This window comes from Glycine soja, chromosome 4, assembly GCF_004193775.1.
Source record: "Glycine soja cultivar W05 chromosome 4, ASM419377v2, whole genome shotgun sequence".
Taxonomy (NCBI): domain Eukaryota; kingdom Viridiplantae; phylum Streptophyta; class Magnoliopsida; order Fabales; family Fabaceae; genus Glycine; species Glycine soja.
In genome coordinates, this window is record NC_041005.1 from 51,648,013 (window position 1) to 51,672,641 (window position 24,629).

At 34.1% G+C, this 24,629-nt stretch overlaps 3 protein-coding genes across 8 annotated transcripts; all 3 read right to left on the reverse strand.

The window, feature by feature from the left end:
* Nucleotides 1–3,596: 3,596 nt before the first annotated feature.
* On the reverse strand, nucleotides 3,597–4,518 carry LOC114410459 (30S ribosomal protein S13, chloroplastic-like). Its single transcript, XM_028374408.1, has 3 exons — nucleotides 4,357–4,518; nucleotides 4,049–4,273; nucleotides 3,597–3,952 (listed from the first exon to the last, which is right to left on the reverse strand). The coding sequence occupies exons 1-3, from the start codon at nucleotides 4,456–4,458 to the stop codon at nucleotides 3,791–3,793; spliced, it is 489 nt and encodes a 162-aa protein (XP_028230209.1). The 5' UTR covers nucleotides 4,459–4,518; the 3' UTR covers nucleotides 3,597–3,790.
* A 3,048-nt stretch (nucleotides 4,519–7,566) lies between these two features.
* On the reverse strand, nucleotides 7,567–14,404 carry LOC114410461. 5 transcript variants are annotated; one of them, XM_028374411.1, is made up of 3 exons: nucleotides 14,224–14,404; nucleotides 12,213–12,397; nucleotides 7,567–9,188 (listed from the first exon to the last, which is right to left on the reverse strand). In XM_028374411.1, the coding sequence occupies exons 2-3, from the start codon at nucleotides 12,344–12,346 to the stop codon at nucleotides 8,204–8,206; spliced, it is 1,119 nt and encodes a 372-aa protein (XP_028230212.1). In that variant the 5' UTR covers nucleotides 12,347–12,397; nucleotides 14,224–14,404; the 3' UTR covers nucleotides 7,567–8,203. The 5 variants fall into 5 exon arrangements, with proteins under 5 accessions (XP_028230212.1, XP_028230211.1, XP_028230215.1 ...); XM_028374410.1 differs by having other exon boundaries at nucleotides 7,567–9,194; XM_028374414.1 differs by lacking the exon at nucleotides 12,213–12,397 and having other exon boundaries at nucleotides 14,224–14,403.
* A 2,212-nt stretch (nucleotides 14,405–16,616) lies between these two features.
* LOC114410462 (mitogen-activated protein kinase kinase kinase 1-like) lies at nucleotides 16,617–24,020 on the reverse strand. Of its 2 annotated transcripts, none has more exons than XM_028374416.1 (9): nucleotides 22,841–24,020; nucleotides 20,920–21,004; nucleotides 20,673–20,735; nucleotides 20,022–20,179; nucleotides 19,214–19,286; nucleotides 19,011–19,070; nucleotides 18,312–18,422; nucleotides 17,636–17,867; nucleotides 16,617–17,143 (listed from the first exon to the last, which is right to left on the reverse strand). In XM_028374416.1, exons 1-8 carry the CDS (start codon nucleotides 23,776–23,778, stop codon nucleotides 17,655–17,657), a joined length of 1,701 nt encoding a protein of 566 aa, XP_028230217.1. In that variant the 5' UTR covers nucleotides 23,779–24,020; the 3' UTR covers nucleotides 16,617–17,143; nucleotides 17,636–17,654. The 2 variants fall into 2 exon arrangements, with proteins under 2 accessions (XP_028230217.1, XP_028230216.1); XM_028374415.1 differs by having other exon boundaries at nucleotides 16,617–17,189.
* Between the last annotated feature and the right edge of the window lie 609 nt (nucleotides 24,021–24,629).

The window sequence follows — 24,629 nt, forward strand, 5'->3', positions numbered from 1 at the left end:
TAACCCTTTGGGGATCCCATATTAATGTGGGGGCTCTCTTTCGTTTAAAACGAATTGGTAGAAATTTGCCAAATGACCTCAAAACTAGATGAATGCCCCAATGCCAGGAAATCTCTACTCTTTTCCCCTTCGTTTGTTTGTTTCTTTTGTATTGGGGGGTCGGGGATTATTGATCTAAGTGAAGTACATATTTGTTTTGCATTAGTTGAGGTCCCTTTTGTGGTGATCATTATCAAACCAAGAAGAGGCCCCCTAATTAAAATGTACACCGTAAAAATAATTATATACGCACTTAAAAGTAGACAAGGAATGTCATGAGTAAGGTCTCTCAGTATGAGTACAAAGGAACCCCACTTTGGCACATAAATAGTTGTGATTTTATGTCAACATAAATAATAATCGACACATTGTCCAGGGCCTCTCGTGGGATGTTTGGTTTGTGCCCACATGTTGCTGGGTCTAATGTATTTTTCGATATGTGATTGTGCTTGATTTTAAGCTTTTGGGACATGAAAGGGATCAAATCAATATCATTTTGATACATACCGCATCACTAGATTGATACTATTACTAGATTTTAACCCTTTTCAAGGCAATTTGTTTGTGGTCCTTAGAGTGGTTGAGAACAATGAAATGAAAGTGAGTTGTCAGCTCCTTGCGACTAGACAGTTTGTTTTAACAATGACAATTCCAATTGACAAAAAAAAAACCTAAATTTTGGTGCAAAATATAATGACAACACATAAATGAGTTCGTGGGATTGGTGCGATGTGTTGGGCATGAGCACAAATCCTGGCCCAGTAATGAAAACAGACATACTTCCACCCCAAAAAAAATGGGCACATGCACAAATATTTTTGAAAACTAATAGACGCCCAATCTTGAGCCTTTGACACGACATCAATGTAGTTGTAGTAAAAATAATTATTAGAAAGAAAAATTAGGGATAAATATGATTTTGATTATTCAATTATTGACCCATATTAATTTTAGTCCTTCAAAAATAATTTCATTCCATTTGATCCCTAAATTTTTCAAAATTCTCTTTTTAAGTTCTGTATTTAACTCGGTTTATATATATATATATATATATATATATATATATATATATATATATAGTTTATCTCATAATTTATATTATTAAATATTTTTCAATGATACTTATTTATTTTTAATTTAACTATAAATTTTTAAAAAAATTATCAAGTGCCTGTAGAATAATTTGATAAATGAAGAATTTAACTGAAAAATTATTGTAAAATCTGTTAAAAGAATATTCAATAATGATGTTATTAAACTAAATGGATTAGATTATATATTTTTTAACGAAAATGTAGAAAAAAAGTGTACTATTTTCCTCTCTTAAAGAAGAGAGTGTAATTCATTTTCAAAAAAAAAAAAAGAGAGAGGAGTGTAATTTATTATATAGTTTAACATAAAAATGAGGTGAAATGCAAAACTTGCATATTCCAAAGAGTGTAAGTTACTTAAACGATTTAAGTTAAATTAACTATACTGTATATTTTAACATAAGTGCGGAGGAGAACTTGCAAGTTGCAAACCTGAAAATAGAAGAGTATATAGTTAACTCTAATATATATTAAAAGGCGGTAAAATAGTATGATTTTTTTAGTGGCACATATAGTGTATGATTGCAATGAAATTTCTCGATTGGTCACTGAAAAGTTTACTCTCTTCTAAAAAATCTGTTGGTACGTGAGGTCGTGAGCACCCTGTTAGTGATGTCTTCATTACCAAATTTCAACTTATGCCGTTTCAAAAGAGAAATTATTTGGATTCAACAAAATTAATGCCGTTGCGGCCCATTTCGGAAGGGCAGTTTATACTTTATACTGGGCCAATCAAAGGTTTGTTTCTAGATTGAACTTCTCAGATCAAATAAAAGCTGTTTGATTTAAAAACGATGCTCACAAAGCATGTAATCAATACCAAATTGATCCAATTATTATAGTAACTTTACCATTGTTTTATTAATCTTTTTTTATTATCTGGAAAATCAAGAAAATACTATTATATTAACTACTATAATAATTGTCATAATACTTAATAACTCCGTCTTTTCTTATAAACTCAATACAACATAACTTGATAAACATTAATAATTACTTTTTATGTGTAATCATTTTATACCTTTATATATTTATCTTTGTATATACGGATAAACAAATTCATTTGTCTTTGTAGAGTAGCTCTATTTTCATCTCTTGTTCGTTTTATAGTTTGATATACAACAGTTTGTTGCGGTATATATTAGTGGGGGAGATAATATTAGTTAAAGAAATATTTGAACTTTTCCTTTTAGAAGAAAAACTATTATTAAGTGTGCAAAATTTATTAAGGAAATGAAATCTCAGTCCATAGCATTAAAATAAAAAAGTAAATTACACTTATACCCCTTAAGATTTTTTCAAATTGCACATAATCTCTTGCTTTTTTAACATTTACAATAACCTCCCATGCATATTTGTTAAACAATCAAAAGAGATTAGTGTAAACTAAGGAGTGTCATTGCAATGTTTTTCAAACAAAAATAAGGAAACTGCTGTAAGGATAGAAAAAGGAGGGCATATCGTGTGCCATAAAATGTAATTTACTCTTAAAAAAAAAAAAGCAAGTCCAAGCTCAAAGATGAACTTGCATTTACTTTACTCTAAAGAGACCAAGGCTATGTTATGTTTGGCTTTGGGTTTGACGAGCTTCGAACTCAATTTGGAGAGTAAATTATTTTGGCTGACATGTTGATTACCCCCAAAAGTTTTGTCTGAAAACTCAGTTTTGTAGAAGTGAAACAAGAGATCAATAGACATGTGATTGATTAATAATTTAACAGCACCTTTTTTATGTTATTTGGATGTTCAACATGAAATCAACAGACATGAAAACAATTGAACAACACATATGCAATGATGCCAACAGGTATAAAATAAAAATTGCACAGATAAAGGACATCTATGCCGGACTGGTGAAAATCTAAGAAAATTAGCAGTGAACTAACAAGAAAGGCAGCAATTAGAGCGAACTCACTTAAAATAGAGTTAGCAACTTATAACTTTCCCATGGGTAGTGGCAAAGGGAAAAAAACATTACAAACATAATTCTTCTAATGTAAGAGTAAAAGACTGAAAAATTTGATGAAATTTGCCAGACTTCAAGAGACTAGAATCAAACATTTTATAATGTATATTAGTCTATCTACCACACAAAAATTAATCCTACAATGAAGCATACAAATTATTTACATTTAAACAACACATAATGCATAACCAAATAAAAGCCACGAACAAAGTAGTAAAATAAACCCAATGCAAACTAGTGTCATAGTCTCATATAGATTGAACATGTATTGCTAAACTTCGAGACATTGGACCCAGGCATTTTATATCAATCTACCAAATCAATAATCCCCAAAAAGTATCCTACAACTAAGCATACCAAGTATTTCATTTAAACAACACATACTGCATAACAATTAAAAAGCTAGGAACTAAGTAATCCATTAAACCAAACACCTCCTAGACTAAATGTGAAATTACTAATATTTCAGGCATAATAGTTCTCAAGAAGATCATGCGACGTTATCTAAGTCTGTCTGCTCAGAACTGAATTTTCAACACGACCAAGCCGTGTGAGTGATTCATACTTTCATAGGATGTCATGTATTTCCAAGTAACACTTAAACAAAAACAATTGAATTAGATAGAAAACATTATTATTCTTTTCCTTACAACATTGACAATTAGAAAACAACATCACAAAAAATAGGAGCCGTTTACTTTTTCTTTTTACCGGCAATGGCAACCTTCTTACCCTTCAAGGTTCTGCAATTATTCTTGGTTCGCTGGCCTCTGCAAGGAAGCCCCTGAATATGCCTTATTCCTCTGTAGCACTGAATATCCTTCAGTCTCTTTATATTAACCGCATTGAACCGTCTCTGAAGCCCCCAACGAGATTCAATTTCAATTTCGCAGCTAGATACAATTAAACTAACAGAAAAGAAAAACAAAAAAGGTCAAAACTGTAATTTTACCAGGTCGCCTTCAATCATGTATTTGGAGACCTCGTCCCTGAGTGTGATTAGCTCCTCCTCAGTGAGTTCCTTCGTGATTTTATTATCCATTTGGATATCACAGAGAATCTGTTTCGCTCTGGTCCTTCCAACTCCATGAATGTACTGCAGCGAGTACTCGATTCGCTTGTTGTTCGGAATCTCCACACCGCCAACACGAACGCACTTGATGCTTGACCCTTGAACCTGCACGCATAGCAATCAATCATACACACCTCCAATTCATGTCTTACTGTGCGAAACGTGAAACCCTAATTATGCTTCGTTACCTTTGGTTTGTTCAGAACGGGAACGGAGAGTGTGTTGGAGAGGCGAGAATTGGAGATGATAGCTAGCGAAGGTGCCACGGGCATTGCCAGCGTTTGTGCCATCTTCTTCTGTTCTTTGCTCTCTGCAAATTATCCACCGTAGCCATAGCCATAGCCTTATCTATTCCTTACACTGCTTTGAATCTAAAAGCCCATTTCTCACCCAATCAATACCCACGTTTTACATTTGGGCTTCTTTATACCTCCAGGCTCAACTTATTTAGAACTGGGAGTTGCTATTCTCACCCCACATATTATAATCTCTCTTCATTAAGTAAAAACATCCAAGACTACCTAATGGGCGAGCTCACGACCACTCATTTGGCCCCCATCAAGGAAGTGATAACACCACAGCGCAGCATATGGAAGAATGTTTAGAATAATTTCATAAAAATATGAATTAATATTTCTTAATCAACTTTAATAAAACTTTTTTTAGAAAAATTCTAACATTATCTGGAAGAATTTTTTTTAATTAATTCATCAAGCTCAATCAATTAACCTGAATCAATATTTCTAAACTACAACCCATACGTTTGAGAATCATTTGAACGAGATTAGATTAATATACTAAATTAGACTATGAAAACTTTAGTTGCTTTATTAATTTTTCTAATTCTTGTATCTACGTTTTTAGACTATGAAAACTTTAGATTAATATACGTTTGAGAATCATTATATATATCAGGCAGTATAATATTTCTTCTAATGAGATTATCACAAGTAGGTAATCTATCAACAACTAATCTCCATATAAAGAACATGGCCTTCGGTGGAATTTTTAATTTCCACACATGCTGAAATACCTGATCTTCTTCATGAATAACACCATCATCAAATCTGGCCTGATATGCGGAGCGAACTGAGAATTCTCCTGACCCTTCCCATAGCCACAACCATTTATCTTTTGCATTAGGTTGAGGCTAGATGTTGCAGATTTTTGCTTGAAGTTGTTGTGCCAAGTTGTCCTCCCACAACAATAAGTTTCTTCTCCATTATGTAATGTGATTTCATGGATGTGCCACGTGTATGTTACACAAGTAGTTGATGTGTCATGTAAGATACTTTGTTAAAGTTAACAAAAGACTTAATAGAGACTAACTTGAATATTGAAATACATGTTCAGAAACTAACAGTTGTATTTTTTAATTCAAGGACTAAAGTGATAACATCTATTAAATTAAATTTAGGGAATAAATTAAGAGTTTAGTTTTAATTTGTATGTAAATAAGTTATTTGTCTTGTTAATGTGACTCATTAGATTTTAGTGGAGAATAATGAAGCATAATAGGATAGGTGATTTGCACGTATACAGACTTGAACACTCAAATCAAAAAATATTTTTACAGAGTAGGGGCTGAAAAGAGCTCTTTGTATAGGTTGGGTTTGCCGGGCTTTGATGCTTACCTTATTTTTTTTAAAAGGGGAAGGTTTGATAAGGGAGCTTTTAAGTAATATATGAGATGCAAATACAAAATATGAAAGAAGTGTCTTGATATTCATAAGTGAGGGTTGTCGGCCTCAAATAAAGTGTTAACTATGAATCCATAAAAACAATGATTGTATTTCAATTTGTAATTTTATTATCAAACTATATTTTTAATTCCTCATCATAATATACCAATTTTTTTTTTAAATGACTATCACTTCAAATTTCTTAATGATGTAACAAGTCACTCATTGTCAATGTTGATATTATATCATTATTGAACGTTGTTTCTTGATACAAGAGACTACAACTAATAATAGAGAAAAGATTTAAAAATGTGGGTCGGTCAACATTTAAATTAATGACTAAAAACAAAAATTAAAAAAAAATTATAATACTCTTTTGAAGTTTTATCAAAATTTTAGCTTGCTTGTTTTTCAGTCTCATTTCTCTCTCCCATCCCATCTGATTATGTAGAGAAGCACACACACTTCTAAGAAAAAAACAATAAGCAAAAATTTATTCAAATTCTAAATTCTTGACAAAAGTTTACTCAAACAACTTACTTTTTTTACGAGTGTTCTTTTTTATTTTCATAGAAAGGTGATTCTTTGAAGAAATAATTTTAAAGACACTAAAAAAATTGTGTTTTAACGTTAAATAATCTTTTGAATGTTTGTTGCATCAGTTCAATTACAACTCAGTAACTCACATTGTATGGAGTCACGACAAATTGAAACTTGGGTGCAGTAGAAAAAAAATACAGGATTTCTACATATATTAATTTATATATATATATATATATATATATATATATATATATATATATATATATATATATACCCTCCCCCTACCTACATTGACTTAAGACCATGTCCAAGAAGGAAGCAAAAAATTATCATTTTAGTCCTTTATGTTTTTAACAATTTTGATGTTGATCTTTAAGTTTTAAAAAGGAGCTAATTTTGTCCTTCTAATAGTTTGAAACTAAAACCAGTAATTTAGTGAAAGATAATGGCAGTTAAAAATCATCCTCTTTAATAAAAAAATTATTAAATTTAAAAAATAATTAATTTTAACAAAGTCACAATTTTTAATAGCCATCATAATAGTTTTAATTTATAAAAAAAGTTGCAGCCTCATCAAAGAACCTCAAATTAAAGAATAGATCGCATAAAATTAAAATTCAAACACCTAAATTCCAACCCCATCAAAATCATCCTAGGTAAGCACTTAAACTGAATGATCCGACCCATTGCTGCAGCGGACTTACTCTGCATTGGCGACAGCGTATGCACGATCAAAATTTGCACAAAAAGGCAAGACAACCAATAGTTGCAAAAATAAAAAAACTTGGATTTAAAGCTAATACCAATGCACAAATTTGAGTCAACCTTTTTTGGAAAATAATGCTCGATCAGAGTAGGGGCAAAAGTTGTATTAGAGTGGAGAAAGAGTGGTCTTTGGAGGCGTGTAAGGATTTGGAAGCAAGGGTGATGCTACTAGGTTGGGATGTGGATAGAGCAGGGTTTCTGGGGAAGAGAAGAGTGGGCTACAGGTTTGGAGAAGTTTATTTTAGGGTTTTGAGATTAAAATCTGGTTTATTATTTTCAGAAATTTAACAAAAAAAAAAATTGTTAAAAACCATCACTTTATTAAATTCAATTATTTTTAAAATTTACAACACTAACGACATTAGTGTGAAACTGACGGTTTGGACAATGTTGCAACCAAAACGGAAATTTTAAAATATAAAGATAACAACCAAATAAGTTACCAAAATGATAACTACAACAATAATCTCTAGGCCGGTATTTGACAGGCTTCTAAACATCTGCTTCTGGAAAGCCAAATAACAATGGCGGGTCCAAGGGCCTGCATAATACAGGACATTCCGTATTCCTAACACTATCAAATAGTAGTATGATTTATTATTCAGTAATTCAACCTGTACATACAGAAAGTAAATCATACATTGGAAGAATAACGCAACAGTTCAAAATGAAATTATATGGGACGTCTTCTTGTTGTCCCTAAATGCCACCTGTGTTCAATTCACCACTTTGCATGACCGCATAATAACTAATCCAACCTATGGGATCTAACAATCATAATGAACTGCATCTCCTAGACCTAGAAATCAGACGCAATGAGCACTCTAAAATTGCCTTTTGTACAGTCTATTTAATTTTTTTTATAAAAACAGGGAAAGTCACGGTGGTACCATATCAATCTATAAATGAGATGAACTGCTATAATCTGCCAAATAAATTATAAAATGCTCTGGCATAGCAACAAAACCAGCCATGCCAAGATCACTGACATACTATTTGCAGAAGAACAGCTCTTTCCCCACATTTCTGTAGTTCATATTTGAATTTACCTTCTTGCATTTGCTATCCTATGCCTCCGTCGTCTTCTAGACCTTCCTAACAATATCCTGTGGAGTCCGCGTCCAGAGACAGCCGCAGAACCTGTAGATGCAACACTCTGCAAACCAAAATGATCAACATCAAAATTATCAGCAGCACGGTCCTGATTATACCTGATGTTTGGCAAAAAGTGGCCAGTTCTCCCCAAACCAATGGACCTCACCGAGAAGAAATCATCCTCTAGATATTCCTCATCAGAATCATACTCGTCACTATAAAAAGCATGGTCATTTGGCTCCAGCACATAATCCCCAAGTACCATAGCCCCTGGTGTTGAAGATAAAATTGTGCTAATCACATCATTCCGTTCTCTTTCACACTCAAATCTCTTCCATTTTTCTTCTTTTAGTGGGTCCACTTCTCGTGGTCGTGCAAATGGATGCTTAGACCTAACATGCTTCCTAAGCTCCTTGTAATTCCCCACAAAAGAGCAATCATCTTGCATGCAACTTCTTTTCTTCGCATTCAGACACTTCCGTGCCACTTCAACCACTGTCCAACCTTTCACCTGCCGGCGACAAAGGGGGCAAAGAAGCTCAGGAACTTCAGTATCGTCTTTAGGTTCACCTGTGCTTAAATCAATATTGGAATTGTTTGCTTCTAGCTGCAAGCTTTGAACAGAAGTTGCTTTCGTATATGCCTTTTTGTATTGTTCAAAACAGTTTGAATAGCGATGACTAGTGGCACACATGTATGGGCGACACCCCTTATCATAAGATGAACAAAGGAGAAGGATAGCATTGTGGGGGACCTCCATACAGACTGAGCAGGTTGCATCTTCCCAATCTTTCTTCTCCAATGCTTTAGAAGAGCTCTTCCTTACATTAACATCTTTCAGATTTTTTCTTTCACAAGACAAAAGATGTGGGCTTGGCCTGTGACCTCGAGCCTTGCTCCGCAACTTACCAACTTTAGCCATCAACAAACTGAACCTGAAACTGATCAAGGAAAGACAATCATCATAGTAGATCTTTTTAAAAAGCAGAGAAATTCTAGCATAATAAATTAAAATGATCATTCCAAACACAATAAATCAAATGTCTAGATTGACATGATATCATTTATACGACTTCGTAGTAATTTTTAACAGTTACATCAATAAAGGTCTTAAGCAACAAAGGCATGTAAAAAGATAATAGCGATTCAATCATTCTCCACAACTTTTGCAGTTACATCTAAGGCACAAATGGAAGTACTAAATCAAGATAAATAAATAATAAGTAGAAACACGATATTATGTTATCCCTGCTGACAACAATTAGCACTAATCATGTGATTCATCGCCAAACTAATAGAGGGCATAAAAGCACCGGGAAATTCTATCATAAGCTCTTCACCATATTTAAACATGCAACATAACACACAACTAAGATAAAACAGCGAACAACAAAACAACATATTACAGAAAATTGGGAAAAAGATTATAAACATGAGGCAATGAGAAATTCAGGATCCATAACTCAAAATATTAAAGGAAAAAAAAAATCATCTGATAAGTACCATCACTAGCATGCAAAGATTAAGTAATAAGTACCATCATTAGAAAAGACAACAAATACAAATCAAACCAAAAGTTTGTAAAACCAATCCATCTATATTATTCCTATTACACATTAGCTGAACATCCCATGGAAATGAAACATACAATACAAAGCTAGAACAATGAGTTCACTCAATCTTTCTCATTTTGATTTGTGCATCCACGCTGCCAGACATCAGTCTTGATCTAATATATAAATTCCATCAAGGATAAACCACTGTGACTTTAATGTCCCATTGAATTTCACTCAGTTCTGTCGTTACATGCTTCTTTTCTTTTAATGTCCTGATTTTATGCATCCAAGTTTCGATTTTGTAATTGGAATACAATAAATGGATGACAATATCAAATACATAAAACAAGCACCATATTGTAGCTATAATGAAAATCATATAAATGTATACAGAGAAAACTGGTGGATCCATCATCCTTTAGAAGAGGAATGATAGAAACCAAGGTAGTTAAAATCAGGATTTTACCTTAAAACGGGACCCACAAATCGAATTGTAGGATTTTACAAAATTCATAATCCATATACCATAGATCTTATGCATCATATTCATAATCCACAAAGTAGAAAGAAACTTAACAAACAAGTAGTCAAGTACAAAACAGAACATTACAATGCATCAAACTTAAGCACAAAGCAAACAAAAATACTCAAATCCTAGAATCTAGATGTCTAATCTAGTAAGCATGACAGAGGAAAACGAACCAAGAACAGCAACAACTCAGCAAACAGAGGAAGATTATAGGAGAAAGGAGTAGAATCAGTTTGTACGGTGATTAGAGTTCACCAAATTAACAAAATGCACACGTGATGTTAGATGATTTCACGAGAGATAAATAATAAATTGGGCCAGTTAAAACCAAACCATGTCAGCAAAAAGTTGTGCAGGTAAAAAGTTTAAATGGGCCACCATCAAAATCAGAAAATTGATGGATTTTACCGATTTTGGGATTTAAATCAGGATTTACCTCAATAAGGATTTTACATATGACTTAAATCGCTGGATGGAGGGTGTGCCCTCACATAGCGGGAAAGTTGCACCTTGGTGACTGTTGGTCATGGGTTCAAATCCGAAAACAACCTCTTTACATATGCAAAGGTAAGGTTGCATAAATGACCCTACCCCATACCTTCGTGGAGTGAGGAGCCTTCCGGCAGTGGGGCATGTTAGTTTTTTTAATCTGAGTGCGATTAAAATTGTAAAATCATTGGATTTTACAATTTTAATCCCGATTTTAACTACAATGATAGAAAATCTACTTTTTTTCATCAAAAAAGATCATGCAGCACGTAAGGTAAATCAGCACAAAAAAATTGTTGCATACTTTATGATACACTTCTGACTTTTCTATATCATGATTTTAAATATCCTTTACTTTCAATACTTGAGCAGTTGAGCACCAATTGATGTGTCATATTTAAATTCAGCAAGTAATAATACACTTAATGTATCTAGTGCTCATTCACATAAGATTAGAGTTTCCTTATGACCACACTACAATTTTAATGGTGGAAACTGTTCAAGATGTCCTTAACTACAGTATCAGACTATGCACACAACCAGGAAATCAATCTTAACTAGATGATAATTAATGAACCAAAAAAACTATGTGAATGGAAAAAGATATAAATGAAAAATAAACTATAAATTATTTTTTTTAAAATTGCATTCATGACTATTTTCTATTGCTAGGAAAGAAAATTAATCTCCATCAGCACAAATCATGAATTGTGAAAGTTAATCCATTGTCACAAAACCCAAACTAATGGATTACCAGTTCTGATATGAGTTATGAGAAATTACCATCCGAAAAGGATAGAATGCAATTCCCTTTTGTGACAGAAATTGTGGTAGAAATAGGCCAGACCAAGTTAGGCCTGGCCTAACCTGCTTTATAATATTTTGGCCAAAGCCTGACCTATTAAATAGTTACAAAACATTTTTTAGGTTTGGCCTAACCTATTAACCTGTCTAAAGGTTCATTTCATATCAAGGCTTTAAAAAGACCGATGGTACTACCTTTAAACAGCCCAATAAGCTTATAGGTTAATGATCCTATCACTGAAAGGAACAATAAACTTACAGGCTAAAGTGCCTATCGCTAAACAAGCTAATAGACTTATAGGCTAACGGGCCTATCACACGAAATAGTTAAAACCACAAACATATTGCATTTCATATCCATTAAAACCACCTAAAGTAAGAAGCATAATGCTATAGTTGTTAAAATAATGATAAAATATTATGCATCAAATTTTATTTTTTTTTATTAAAAGTAATACTCTAATATTTATAAACAGACCAGCCCATCAAGTCTTGTAGACTTTTCTAAAAGCCTGCAATCTTACCTATTAAACAAAAAAGCATTTTAAAAAGCCTAAGCCGAATGAATAATATTTCTGAACCTTTGGTTTTTAACCGTGCTGAATGGCGTCGTGTGATCCATGTAGTCAACCTCACCTAGTGGGATAAGGCTTTGTTGTTGCTGTTGTAAAAAGCTTAGGCCTTGCCTTTTTGCTAAACAAGACATGCCAAGCATTAAATGGGTCAGGTTGTAGGCTCTTGAGGGGATGCCTGGTCTAGTTCAACCCTTGCACAAAAACAAACAATTATGACTTCTTTTCCTAACACCTGAGGGCCCAAGAAAAACCCAAACCGGGTGAAAGACTTCATGTCAGAACTAGTAGTTACTGTTCATAGCATTGACTCAATGGGGAATTGCAGACACATTCCAATGAATAAATGCTGACAATGATTTTAAAGGCATGAACTACATGCGGAGAAGGAAGGATTTGAAGCATTCAATAGCCTCAAAAAATGCATGGTTTTGACAACAAAATCCTAAATATGGTCTTTAAAACAAGCAAATATAAACCAGTACAGAAGAGTCTTCTGAAACTAACAAGGTTATAACAAAAGGAAGCCATTCAATCCAAAGCATATCAAATGACAAACAATTGAAAAAGAAAAAAAAAAGTATTCAACTCAACAAGTTTCGTTGTTGAGCTTGGTTAATTATCATAAGAATCTAACTTGCAGTCTTGAAACAACTACAACATACAAAATATCAGAAAAGCACAACTTTGATGACAAAACTTTTTTTTTATTTCCAGACATCACCAGTAATCTAAAATATAGTCAGCAGAATTTGGTATCATCAATTTATACCAGAAGTTGTGTCCTGTCATACCTAATTCCTATATAGTGAATAACATCTTAAAAAGAAGGGATGCAATAAAGTAGTTCATTTGGCGTGAAACAAACAACATCTTGATTTGGATTTTGAAGTCTCTCTTGATGGAGAGAATCATTAAAAAATATATATATACATTCTCAGTGTAGTGCTAGATGGCAAACAGTCCACAAAAAGTATGCCACATGTTCTGCATTCAAATGTCCACAGATTTTAAGATAGCATCCAAAAAGTAAATAAGAAACCAAAAAAAAAAAGGTGAAACAGAATTACTCAACATCAACATAAACAACAAGGTCTTATAAAACGGTCCACAACCATGACTTCGGCCACAATATCAAGGTTTTTTAAGCGTCTGCAACAGCAATGTGGCCGCATTTGTTCATGATTTCACGTAATATCAAGAAAAGCAAAAAAACCACAAAACATAGACCACAATTTAAAACCTTTCTCACAGATCATAATATCTGAAATCATCATTTTAGGAGGTCAACTGATGAAAAACAAAAACACTTCCAACAGATGCACAGGCGTTGAGTAATCCACCATTTCCACAGTGAAAGGGGAAAAAAGAGCATCCATAACAACACATCAACATCATCAAGGCAACAGTATTATACCAAACATCAGTGTCTAAGAAAGAGTAAAGTCATAATATCCGTCCATTAGTCAAAACACCTTCTAGAAAGAAACAAAGCCCAGAACACACATATGCGGTAAGTGGCAAGTGGCAATTTACAGGACATAGCAATAGTTACTTCCCAAAAAGGAAATGATCCAAATTCCAAACAATTGGAATTGTTCATATTATATTTGATTCAATTGGAAGTGCAGTTTTAAGTTTTAAAAATACATCTACGCGCGGAATTCTCGATTATAACACGGAAATACACACTTCTGTCACAATTAGAAAATGCGGAGTGAGAATGAGAGACGAAGATATTAAAAAAAAAAAAGAGGATAAATATCTTGACACGCTCGCGTAATTCAAGATCGCAAATCCATTCTAATCTAAGGAGCGTGCGCAAACGGAATTAGGCAGTGAAATTCATAAATCGAGACCATAGGCACATTACTAGACGAATTTTTCCAAAAGAGCACGTGCAGATTTAGAAACATTGCAAAGATTGCAAAAAAAAAAAAAAAAAAAGAGGAGGAGGAAAACAAGAAACGAGAGGCATCAATGGAGAGTGAGAGAAACCCTGGCGAGGAGAGAGGAATACCTGGAACTGGAATTCTGCGAGAAATGGTTAGATGAAACTGTGATAATGAAGGAAATGGGAGCAAGTGTCCGATCTTGGCGCTCACGTTCCCAAAAAAAAAGAAAAAAGAAAAAAAGGAAAATGGCTGGCAGAGGTGACGTGTTCCGGTACCGTAACACCTAACCTACGCAATGCTGCTTTTCTTTCTTTCTTCTCTTTTCTATAACCACATCAAAGCGTTACGCGGGCTCATCAGCCCCGGGAGTTGATATTCTCACTTCCCCTTTTACTATACTCACTATTATTTTTTTAAAAGTAGTAGGAATATATAAGAGTGTCCTGTGATTTTTTTCCCCACTCCTTTCCTTTACCCACTCTTCTCACCACCCTCCCCCTTCCTCCAACGTCTCTCTCTTGTCCCTTCCCCTCTTCCCTAACCCTTGCACCAAAATCCCTTTAACCCTCACACCCAACTCTCCTACTCAGTATTCTTGGTAAGGTTTTTTTCATCCACAATGAAAATATGATTTCGTTGTGTTATTTTTTTTGTTTTGTTTTGTTTTGAAAAATGATATCCCAATTGCAGAACAAAAACTCAATTCCATTGTGCAATTTCTCAAGGGACAATTTTGAGATATGACTAAAGGGTACCAACATGGATAGTGCCATTAACAAAATAACAATACCCTGATTAACAGTTGCCATACCATAACGGGCCCATTTACCTTTCCTTGAAAGCCCATTCATTTGTATCTTTTTTTAGTTTCACTATTATATTTAAAGTAAAATTTACACTATTAACTAAATGAGGGTAGTTTTAAGAAAATTATTGTAAAAATAATAAACTTATCATATATAATAATTTTTAATTAAACGACGGTATAAAAAAAAATTACACTGTCAATATATTTAAATTAATTTTTTGAAAAAAAAATATACAACCAGCAGTCGTTTCCTTTTAACGGAAAACAAAACAAAAAAAAGTATAAGATCCTACGTTTCCTTTTCATGCCTTTGTTTCGTATATTTAAGCATTTTCCTTTCTTGAACATTATCTTCCTTTCCTCCCTAGTTCGGTATTTGTGCAACGTAGGAAAGAATTGACAATTATAATTATTATGTTTGTTAAACAATATTTGTCTTTTTTATCTTTGAAAATAATGCATTTTTAAAAATACTATTAACTATAGAAATTATATTTTTTTTAATACAAATTATAATGGTAAAATAACTATATTTAAAAATAGTAACATCATTATTAACTAGTTTGATCATAATGTGTGGAACCTGAGATACTCTGACTTATTACATGCTATTTCGCTAATTAATAAGTTAAATCTTTATCACAAGTATGCTATTCTTATTTAGAAGACCCAAGACCTCCTCAGACATTCATCCTTACCGCTCCATGTAAGAAGAGTACTCTTGTTAGTTTGTGTAGACCTTCTAGTAAAGAACGGTGCTTCATAGAAATCTGACTTTATATCTCTTGGGCCTCTCCCAACCTAGGAATTCTTCCCACCTTCCAAGCTGGGCTATTCCTTTCAGCACTTCCTTTTTTGCTTTTAAAACAATCATTCTAGAAGGTTAAAAAACAAGGTGGTTCGTGACCTGTTGCCACATGAAGCACCATGCGCCATTGCCAGAGCTCTTCATTGTGAGATTGGGAAGCCTTAACTCTCAAGGAAGGACTCAACAGAACCCATGGCCAGGACTCCACACGCAGAGAGGGAAGGTGGGACCACCCTCTTCCTCTCGCAATGAAGAGAATTTGTTTCCCTTACAAAAGGTCTGATTTGAGGTTGGGTAGCTCGATGAAGGTGGGGCACGATTCATGGCTAGCATTTGCTTGGGTTTTCGTCTGTTAAGATCCTTTTGGAGGTGCAGGAAGCAGAAAAGAAGGTGCAATAAATAATTATCCTTTCCTTTACTCATGTTCCCAAAAGTATCAGGAAAAATTGCTCAAAATATGTAAAAATAAATATAAAAAATTTCTATCCAAATCAAATCCTTACTATCTAAATATAAAAACACATTAATATTTGTATGGACTGTGGACATATATAATTTATATAAAAAGTGAAAGGATAATTAGTGACAAAACCCTGTTAGAAGTTATATTGAATTTTATAAATTAAAAAAAAAATACTAGTTGAACCTAAAGTGTTTGAAAATTAGCTGAGTTCAATTAAACGCTAATCCACTTAGAGTTTCTTCTCCGGTTGTGCATTTGAATCTGACAAACCTTCATTTAAAGTGGTTCAAACATATTTCCAAACACACTCAAGTAGAGTGAGACAGATAAGGAATTTCACTTGAACGAAAAATGACTCGTTTAAAGAGAGACATTCCAGTGTGTTTACTTACGGTTTTTCTTTTGCCCAAGTGTATCTATAAATTTATTAACTAAACCATTTACTCGTCCAATCGCATTCGACCAAAGACCAAATTTTCAGAAAGGACATACAAAAAGTGGGAAACATTACACACGAATTAGACAAAAAGAATAAAAAAGAAAACTACGAAATACAGATGTACACAAACAATGCCTTCTACTAATAATAAAAAATAAATAATATGTACAAATAGAATAGTCTCTAATTCTTGCTACTATTGCTCCCTGAGTTAAACCCTGTAGGTTTTTCGCCGGTCACCTAATTTGCGGGGATGGCAGGTAGTAACTTTTTCAGCTGAACGTTGATACTTCACCTTTGGTACAACGAACAAATCATCATAGTAATTAGATAACACGTACTGAGCATAATTCTCCAATAGGATATTGCCTAGTCGATAACTTGGTTCTCTGGAGTGCCATATGACGTGTTAGATCCAAAGCCGTGCTGAAAAACTGATATAAGTTACAGGCAAGCAAACTCTGAATGCTACAACATGAGCAAATCAACAATTTCTGCAGTAACGGACCCTAGATGAACCCCAGCAACTTCAAGAATGAACATTGGAAATGTTACATGCAATGAAAGACAGAACTGTCATCAAAGAATAAAAGAATCATGTAAGCTACTGAAAGAGATAAATTCAACATACGCTAAATGGATTTGCGCAAAGGATGCAAACAATATAGTTTGTCATTTGAGAATTGCACCACACTACCACAGGTCAGAAACATTTTCTGTTTTTCTTCCTTTTCTTATTTTCAGTTATGCTTGCATGAATAGCCCCAAATAAGAATAAAACTGCACTTGAAACCTGACCAACTCTAACTAAAGGAATTCTACGTGCATCTGAAAACCAAAACTGACATGGACCTTAGACATTTTGTGTCCCACCAAAACAATGTTATGACTCGAGTTTTGAATGAAAATTCTTAAAAGGATGGGCAAGGACAGCTATGAAAACAGTTTTAAAAAATAAAAAACTCAGGTATCATGATAAACAGAGAAAAACGTGGCAAAATGAGATAGTATGCATTTACCTCCATAATGTTTCATAGTTTAACCCTTACGGCCGTGAATATGAGGAAATGAAGAACCAGAGGACTGAGAAAGTGGCCTTTGGACAAATGAATGGTTTAAAAGTTGAGCAGCAGTGGGACGATCATTTGGATTAACTTGAAGGCACTGCAGGATAAAATCTTGTGCATCTCTCGAAAGAGAGTCAGGAATAGGAGGTCGCTCACCTTTTCCAATTCTAAATAATGCCTGCATCTGTAGTTTGAAGAGATTAATTAAAACTCAACAGTAAAAACCAGCAGTAATGCAATTTTCACAGTTAGAGGTACATTAATGGCAAAATATATATAAGAATCATCAACCAACATTTCTACCCAATACAAAACATGGGACACAGAACATCAGCAAAATCCATAAGTTAATTTACAAAATAAATGGTAGAAACATTGATAATTTGGATCAAAAGTGGTAGCCTGAATTGTTTAATAATTATCAAACAGCAAAAGCAAAAAAAAATTGCGAAGGCAAACACATGAAACAGAAAAAAAAAATGGTTTGTGGAATTAAATCAGAATTTAAATTGTGAGAACTGAAGAGCCCTTGCTTGAGACAGAAAAAACAAAAACGTGTTACATGATCACCCTCACTATGAGGCACCAATGTGTAACGGGAGTTAAATAGCAATAATATGGCACGTACACATTCTAAATCACGGTACGGAAGTTGGCCTGTTAACATCTCCAGTACAGTGCATCCCAGACTCCACATATCAGCTGGAAGCCCATAACCCTTGTTCTTTCCTTTTACAACCTGCATATTCCAGATTCTTATTAAGAACCGATAACTATGCTATAACTAAATCAAAAGAAAAGGGATGTTTCTTTCTATATATGAGAAGGCAATGAATTCTTGAAACATGATATGTATAATCACGTCACCACTATCAATAATTATATCCAGCTGTTCATTACATTGATCAAGCCATATGGCAAATAAATGGGACAAAGCAAAAGAAAAAGGTAAAAATTCAACTCTCCATATTCTCTAATACCATTAACAAAATGTAGCACGAATACATGATCTAATGTTGTTATGTAAGTTTATTTTTATGGAGTTCTAATAAGTTCCTTATGTTCTAGGGTTTTAGACCAGTAGCATATTGAATGCATACAATTTTAACTGTATGACAATATAATTTCATTTAATAACTAATAAGTGTTCATTTCACAGCTAAATGAGGGCAGAAACTAATGTTACAGTCATGCATATATTAACATAACAAATTACTGTTAAGGAAATTATTTTGAAGTTTGGAACCATGTACACACTCCATTAATAAACTTGGCAGAAGAACCATTATGCAGTATTTCTGCTCAGATGTAAAGATTGAAGGCAAACCTCAGGCGCCATCCAGAATGCTGTGCCCTTCATTGATTTAACGTCATTCAATTTGGTTGCCTGAAAACAATTCATAAAGTGATATCAGAAAATGGAAATCATAAGCAATTTAACATCATTCAGACATCTATAACTGATACCAAAATATTCAAGAAATAAAAGAAATCCTAGATCGAGAAACATAAATGAAAGAGAGTGAATACCTTTGCCAATCCAAAATCTGCAAGCTTGACAGATCCACTTGCATCCACCAATATATTTGCACATTTAATATCCCTTAAATTGGAGAAATATAATTAGAACATATTTACAATGATTGCTTCATCCCAATTACATAACTGATACAGGAATGCAGAAAATAGGAAGTGAAATAAATCACAAGCTGTAACCCAAAGAAAAAACTCTTCTCATTTAATTTCCAAAACTGAAAATCCCCACATGTATGTAACCATTCAACCAGACCTTAGTAACTAGATTTTCCTTTTTAATCATTTGAATTTGAAACTCAAATTAACTCACAGCAGAAAGAAACTAATACGCCATCCACAAATACTAGACTATTAGTATTGAAAGGTAGTGGTTTAGGGCATGAAAAAAATAACAATGACGATAATTGGATATCTTTTTTTCCCCCTTGGATTCTTCGGTTCACCTCACTCCTCAACTCTCTTCTTTGGCCAAATAAGTAAAATGCATTTCAAAGTTCAAACAATGAAAATGAAGCAACATTTGTCCAAAAAAGAAAAAGAACGTGACCAAATAACAAGAAGAAAATAAAACAAATAACACAAGTTATTTACAAAGAATATATTGCATTTATGAGACAGTATGCAAAAGTGAAAGTTCCTTTGAAGCAAGGAAAGCAAGACCATAGAACTCTTGTCAGCATTGTTCTAAAAGACTGAACCATACCATATGATTCAAGACCAGGATTACCACGTAAAAGCAGAAGTCATATATACATAAAGGAAAGTGAAACAGGATTGAAAATAGAATAAAATTTAGAGTCACCTGTGAACCACATTTCGATCATGAAGATACTTCAAACCATGCAGAATCTGTCTCGTATAGGCAGATACTTGGGAATCTCGAAGAGTATACTTCTGATAGAGGCTTCTAAGGGAACCTTTCGTTACAAGCTCAAGAAAGATATACAACTTTGATTGATCCTGCATAAACATTGAGCAAAGTGTAAAGTACAAATCTCATTTTGAATAAGGAGCTAACTCTGATAGATGTAAGAGTATAGACACCCCCCCCCCCCCCCAAGATAAAAATGATAACAATGAGTCATGAGACTAATATATTCCAAAATAGTACAGTACCTTATATCTGAACTTTTACGTTATTAGCTATCACAGTCATGTGGATTCTTTATCATACAATCATTAGACTAAATTTCATGGCCTATCATGACATCATGCCTTGACTCTTCACTACAAACATTCCACTTATATTGTAAACATTGTAAAAAGTGATAGGAAACTTCCAAATCTGTAATGGCAACTTCCAAATAGATTCAATAATAATAAACAAGAAAAAAAATATCAAATTGAACATAAAAGAAGAAAACAAGGCAAGACAACATAGACTCAACAACGGTGAATAACATGAAAATATTAAAATGAACATAAAGAAAAGAAAATCAGAACAAGAAAGTACCATTTCTGTGCCATAGTATTGAACAATATTGTCATGCTCAAACTGACTCAAAAGTGCTATTTCCTGTGAGAGAAGACAAAGACAAATGTGAGAAAATAAACATAATGGGAGAAACATGAAGAACAGTAACCTCTCAAATGTTCTTGAGGCATTGCACAAGATAGCATAATATTTATGTTAAAAAAAACTTCTTTTTTAGTTATCATTGAAGAATTCCATTATTAAGAAAAAGGTGCAAGTCAATCACCTGCTCCAATTGATATACACTTTGTTTTCCCTGAGTCCCTTGATCAAGCAGTGAAACTTCTTTTACAGCGAAAAAGAATCCATCACTACAGTGATTCAGAAAGTATAAGTAGCATGTTAGTATTTATTACTTGCATAACATAAAATAGATGCCAAATCATTGTAAAGCATGGCATTAAAAAAGCAGCAATTTGAAAGGAAGATGCTAAATTAGAAATAATCTTTTGAGACGTTTTTGGATTTGACAAAAATCTGGCACTAAACAACAATTACAACATCCATTACCCATGCAAAATCTAGCTCACTCACCTCATTACATTTTTCTACGGTTCTCTTTAAATAGGATTTTAAATATGTTCGCATTGTTTATTTCAACTAGAAGCAATTTGTATCAGTGCATCAATTTCACACAGTGTCCAAATGAACAACCTAATGAAGTTCAAATTCATTTCTATTCGGGATGAACAATAGAACACTTGCATAATTGAATGTCAGAAATTATCGTTATCACTTATCAGTAAAAGGCTAATAGCAAAGTTTATTAAAACCACCCAATAGCAAGACACCTTGGCAGAAAAAAACTATGAAAGGTTTAAAAGAACAGTTTTGTTAAGTATTATTGTCTTTAGGGATTTAATGGTTAAGAAATCAAAAGTAGAATATTATTTTTTTTGGAAAGTGTACTATTTAATCTTACCAATGCACCCCAACCATTTCCCTTAAAGCAATAGGGCAATCAGCAATGGTTAGCAAAACCATTAAAAGAATTTAGGAAATTTAGCAAAGAAAATCAAAACAATAGAATGCTCATGCACCCTTCAAAACAATAGTTTTTATCTCACATCAAACAGACATTGGACACAAAGACACAAACCTCACACAGAACAAAGGGTGGTTGTCATCATGCTCTTTTTCAGCAGATCGTTGACCGACCAACATTTTGAATTAAGTAGGTAGTTGTCCACACAGAAAGTTACATTTTATGGGGACTTCAAAACAAAAATCTGTAAGTTTATAAACATGGCTGACACATTAGATGTGATGGAAATAATACATTTTAGCACGTCCTCCATAAAAGGAAAGCAATGGAATTTGGAGAGTTCAGAAGCCCTTGTGCTCCTATTCTGACCAAAAAGTACAGTGTTCTAAAAGAAGAAGAAAATGAAATATTTGACAACATTTTCTCATGTACTGCAAAATATTTTTCAACCCCCCCACCCAAAAAAAAAAAAAAGGTTTTGTTTCAAAACTGACAGTTTCTAGGCCAGTTAGTTCAGCAGACATCAATCCGTCAGATTCAAGGAGCTCATTCCATAAACTATGGACAAAATTTAGGTGCTGTTACAGGGTGTACTTTTGCCTTGTTTTTCAAAATTTAATTGGAACTAAATTCCATCTAATGTAATAGATCTCCAGTAGTTTTTAAACACCTACCGACTACCACTAAAGGGAGGGGGAAGCAGCAACACCCCACAAGCTAAAATAGGCCAATTTGTGTCATTTCCTTTAATTTTGAAGGACTGATTTTCTAATGGCTGAAGGAGAGACAAAAAATTTGTGTGTAGATGTGAATTATTAATGCAAGGGTGAAATTGTGTTTAAGTACGCCCAAGTCCCAATCCCAAATAATAATATTATAAATAAAATACTAAAGGTTTGAATATGTTTGTGGTTCTTAATAAATGACTAATTTTTGTTAGTTAAGTAATGACATGTTAGAATCTCAATGATTGACATGTATTGGAAAGATCCATTCACAAGATCACATTTCATTACTTAACTAATACCAGATACTAAAAACAAAAGTTTTAATATATCAGATCCAATGCATGACATATTTATGTCAATACTAACAAAATACAATGGTAACAATGAAGTGGAAGGGAGAAAGAAGAGTGAAGATTGAAAGGCATTGCACTTACTCAGAAATTCCTTCATAAACGGAGCCAAAGGAGCCACCCCCGAGAAACTCACCCTTCTGCCAGCTTCCGGCGGTAATAATCCGTTTGATTCTCCCTTGCGGAGAAATATTATTAGACCTAGGGTCCGTGGTACTACTCGAAGAATCGTCTTCGTTCGAAGTAGAAAACGAACACGACTCCGAAAGCCCCGCCACAATCTCCGCAATCCTCGCCGCATTATCCACATTCTGTTCCTCTTCTCTCTTCGGACTCTCTTTAGTACCAACTTCCCCTTCTTCCTTCTCCGCCACTTCCCTCTCTTCAATGGAATGGTTCAACGGTAACCCTTCTCCCCCTTGAGGAGCCAAGTCCCTCAAGAGGTCCCACGAGGAACACGCGCTATCATCCACCACCTGAACCCTCGTTCCCGGCGGAGGCTTCAGCATCGGTGGCCGAATCCCCTTAATGCCATTGCTCGATTCATCTATCTCCCTGACCCTAACACTATCACTAACTCCGTGATTTTCACTCAATTCGCCTTCCTCTGCTGATTTGAACATTCTCACCTCGTTAACCTTCGATTCTTCTTCTACGTCTTCCTCGGGAATATCGAGGTTATCGAGCTTCAGTCTCGGGAGAATATCCGAAGAGGAGCGAAACTTCATGGCCTCCCACGCCGCAGCGGGAATAGCAAAGTCCTCTGGGCCGGAGAGGCCCAAACTGCGGCAAATTCGATCGAACTCGCCCTCGACGCCCTCGATTCGGAAGCTCGTGCGGTCGTAGAACTCCATGGAGCGCGTGTAGAGCGTGTCGTCGGAGGGGGAGGATACGACGTCGTATTCGGAGGAGGAGTATTTAAGAGCGTTACGGCGCTCGAGCTTGGGCTTCCTCCGCGGGTTCTTGCGATCCATGGTCTTGGTTTGTTTCCTGGGCTCAAAAATCCGAGATAGGTAATGCATCTAAATCCATCTAAAACGACGACGTCGCCGCCAATGGCTTCTAATATGGTTGTGTAATCGGTGTCAGGTGAGAGAGACGAGGGAGAAAGTAAACGGAGAGAGAAACAGGGGATTGATTTTGAACAAGTAAGAGAAACTGAACAAAGACTGCACACACGAGACTGGTAAACGTCGTTGAACTGGAAACACAAAACGCGGTGCCTGACTCGCTCGAATTTTGTCAAACATTACAATAGCAGGTTAATTAATAACATTCTTAAAATACTTATCATTTAATAAATTTATCATGTATTATTGATTTATTAATTGTGGGAAGATATAATAATTTTTCTCTTATAAGTTATCTTGGAAAGGGATTTTACTTTATGCAATTACCTCCAACAACAGGAAATCCCCAAGTGCAACAACAGTGACAAACTCAATGAGATATTGATTTCTTTTCTTTAAAAAAAAAAGTCCACCATGTTAGGTAGGCATATTTTATTATGGGCTTGACTATTGAGTTTTATAAGAGAATAACATAAGATGATAGATTGAATTGTATTTCTTAAAAAAATTCATGTTTATCGGACAAATCTTATACAAAGTTGTAGCAACATTCATGTCTCTGTGAGTGTGTGAACAATAAAACTCATAAAAAAAAGGAGCAAACTTTTCAATATATATGAATTTTTTTAAGAAATACAATTCAATCTATCAATAAAAGATAAGTCAGACCCAAAGCCATATACATGTTCGTAAATCAGAGGGTTTCTTTAACTCGTAACGAAACAAGCTTTAGAAGACAATCATGAGGAATAGTCATTAGCTAGATGCTACGTGAATTACATCGGTCTACGTTTTGGAAAAGG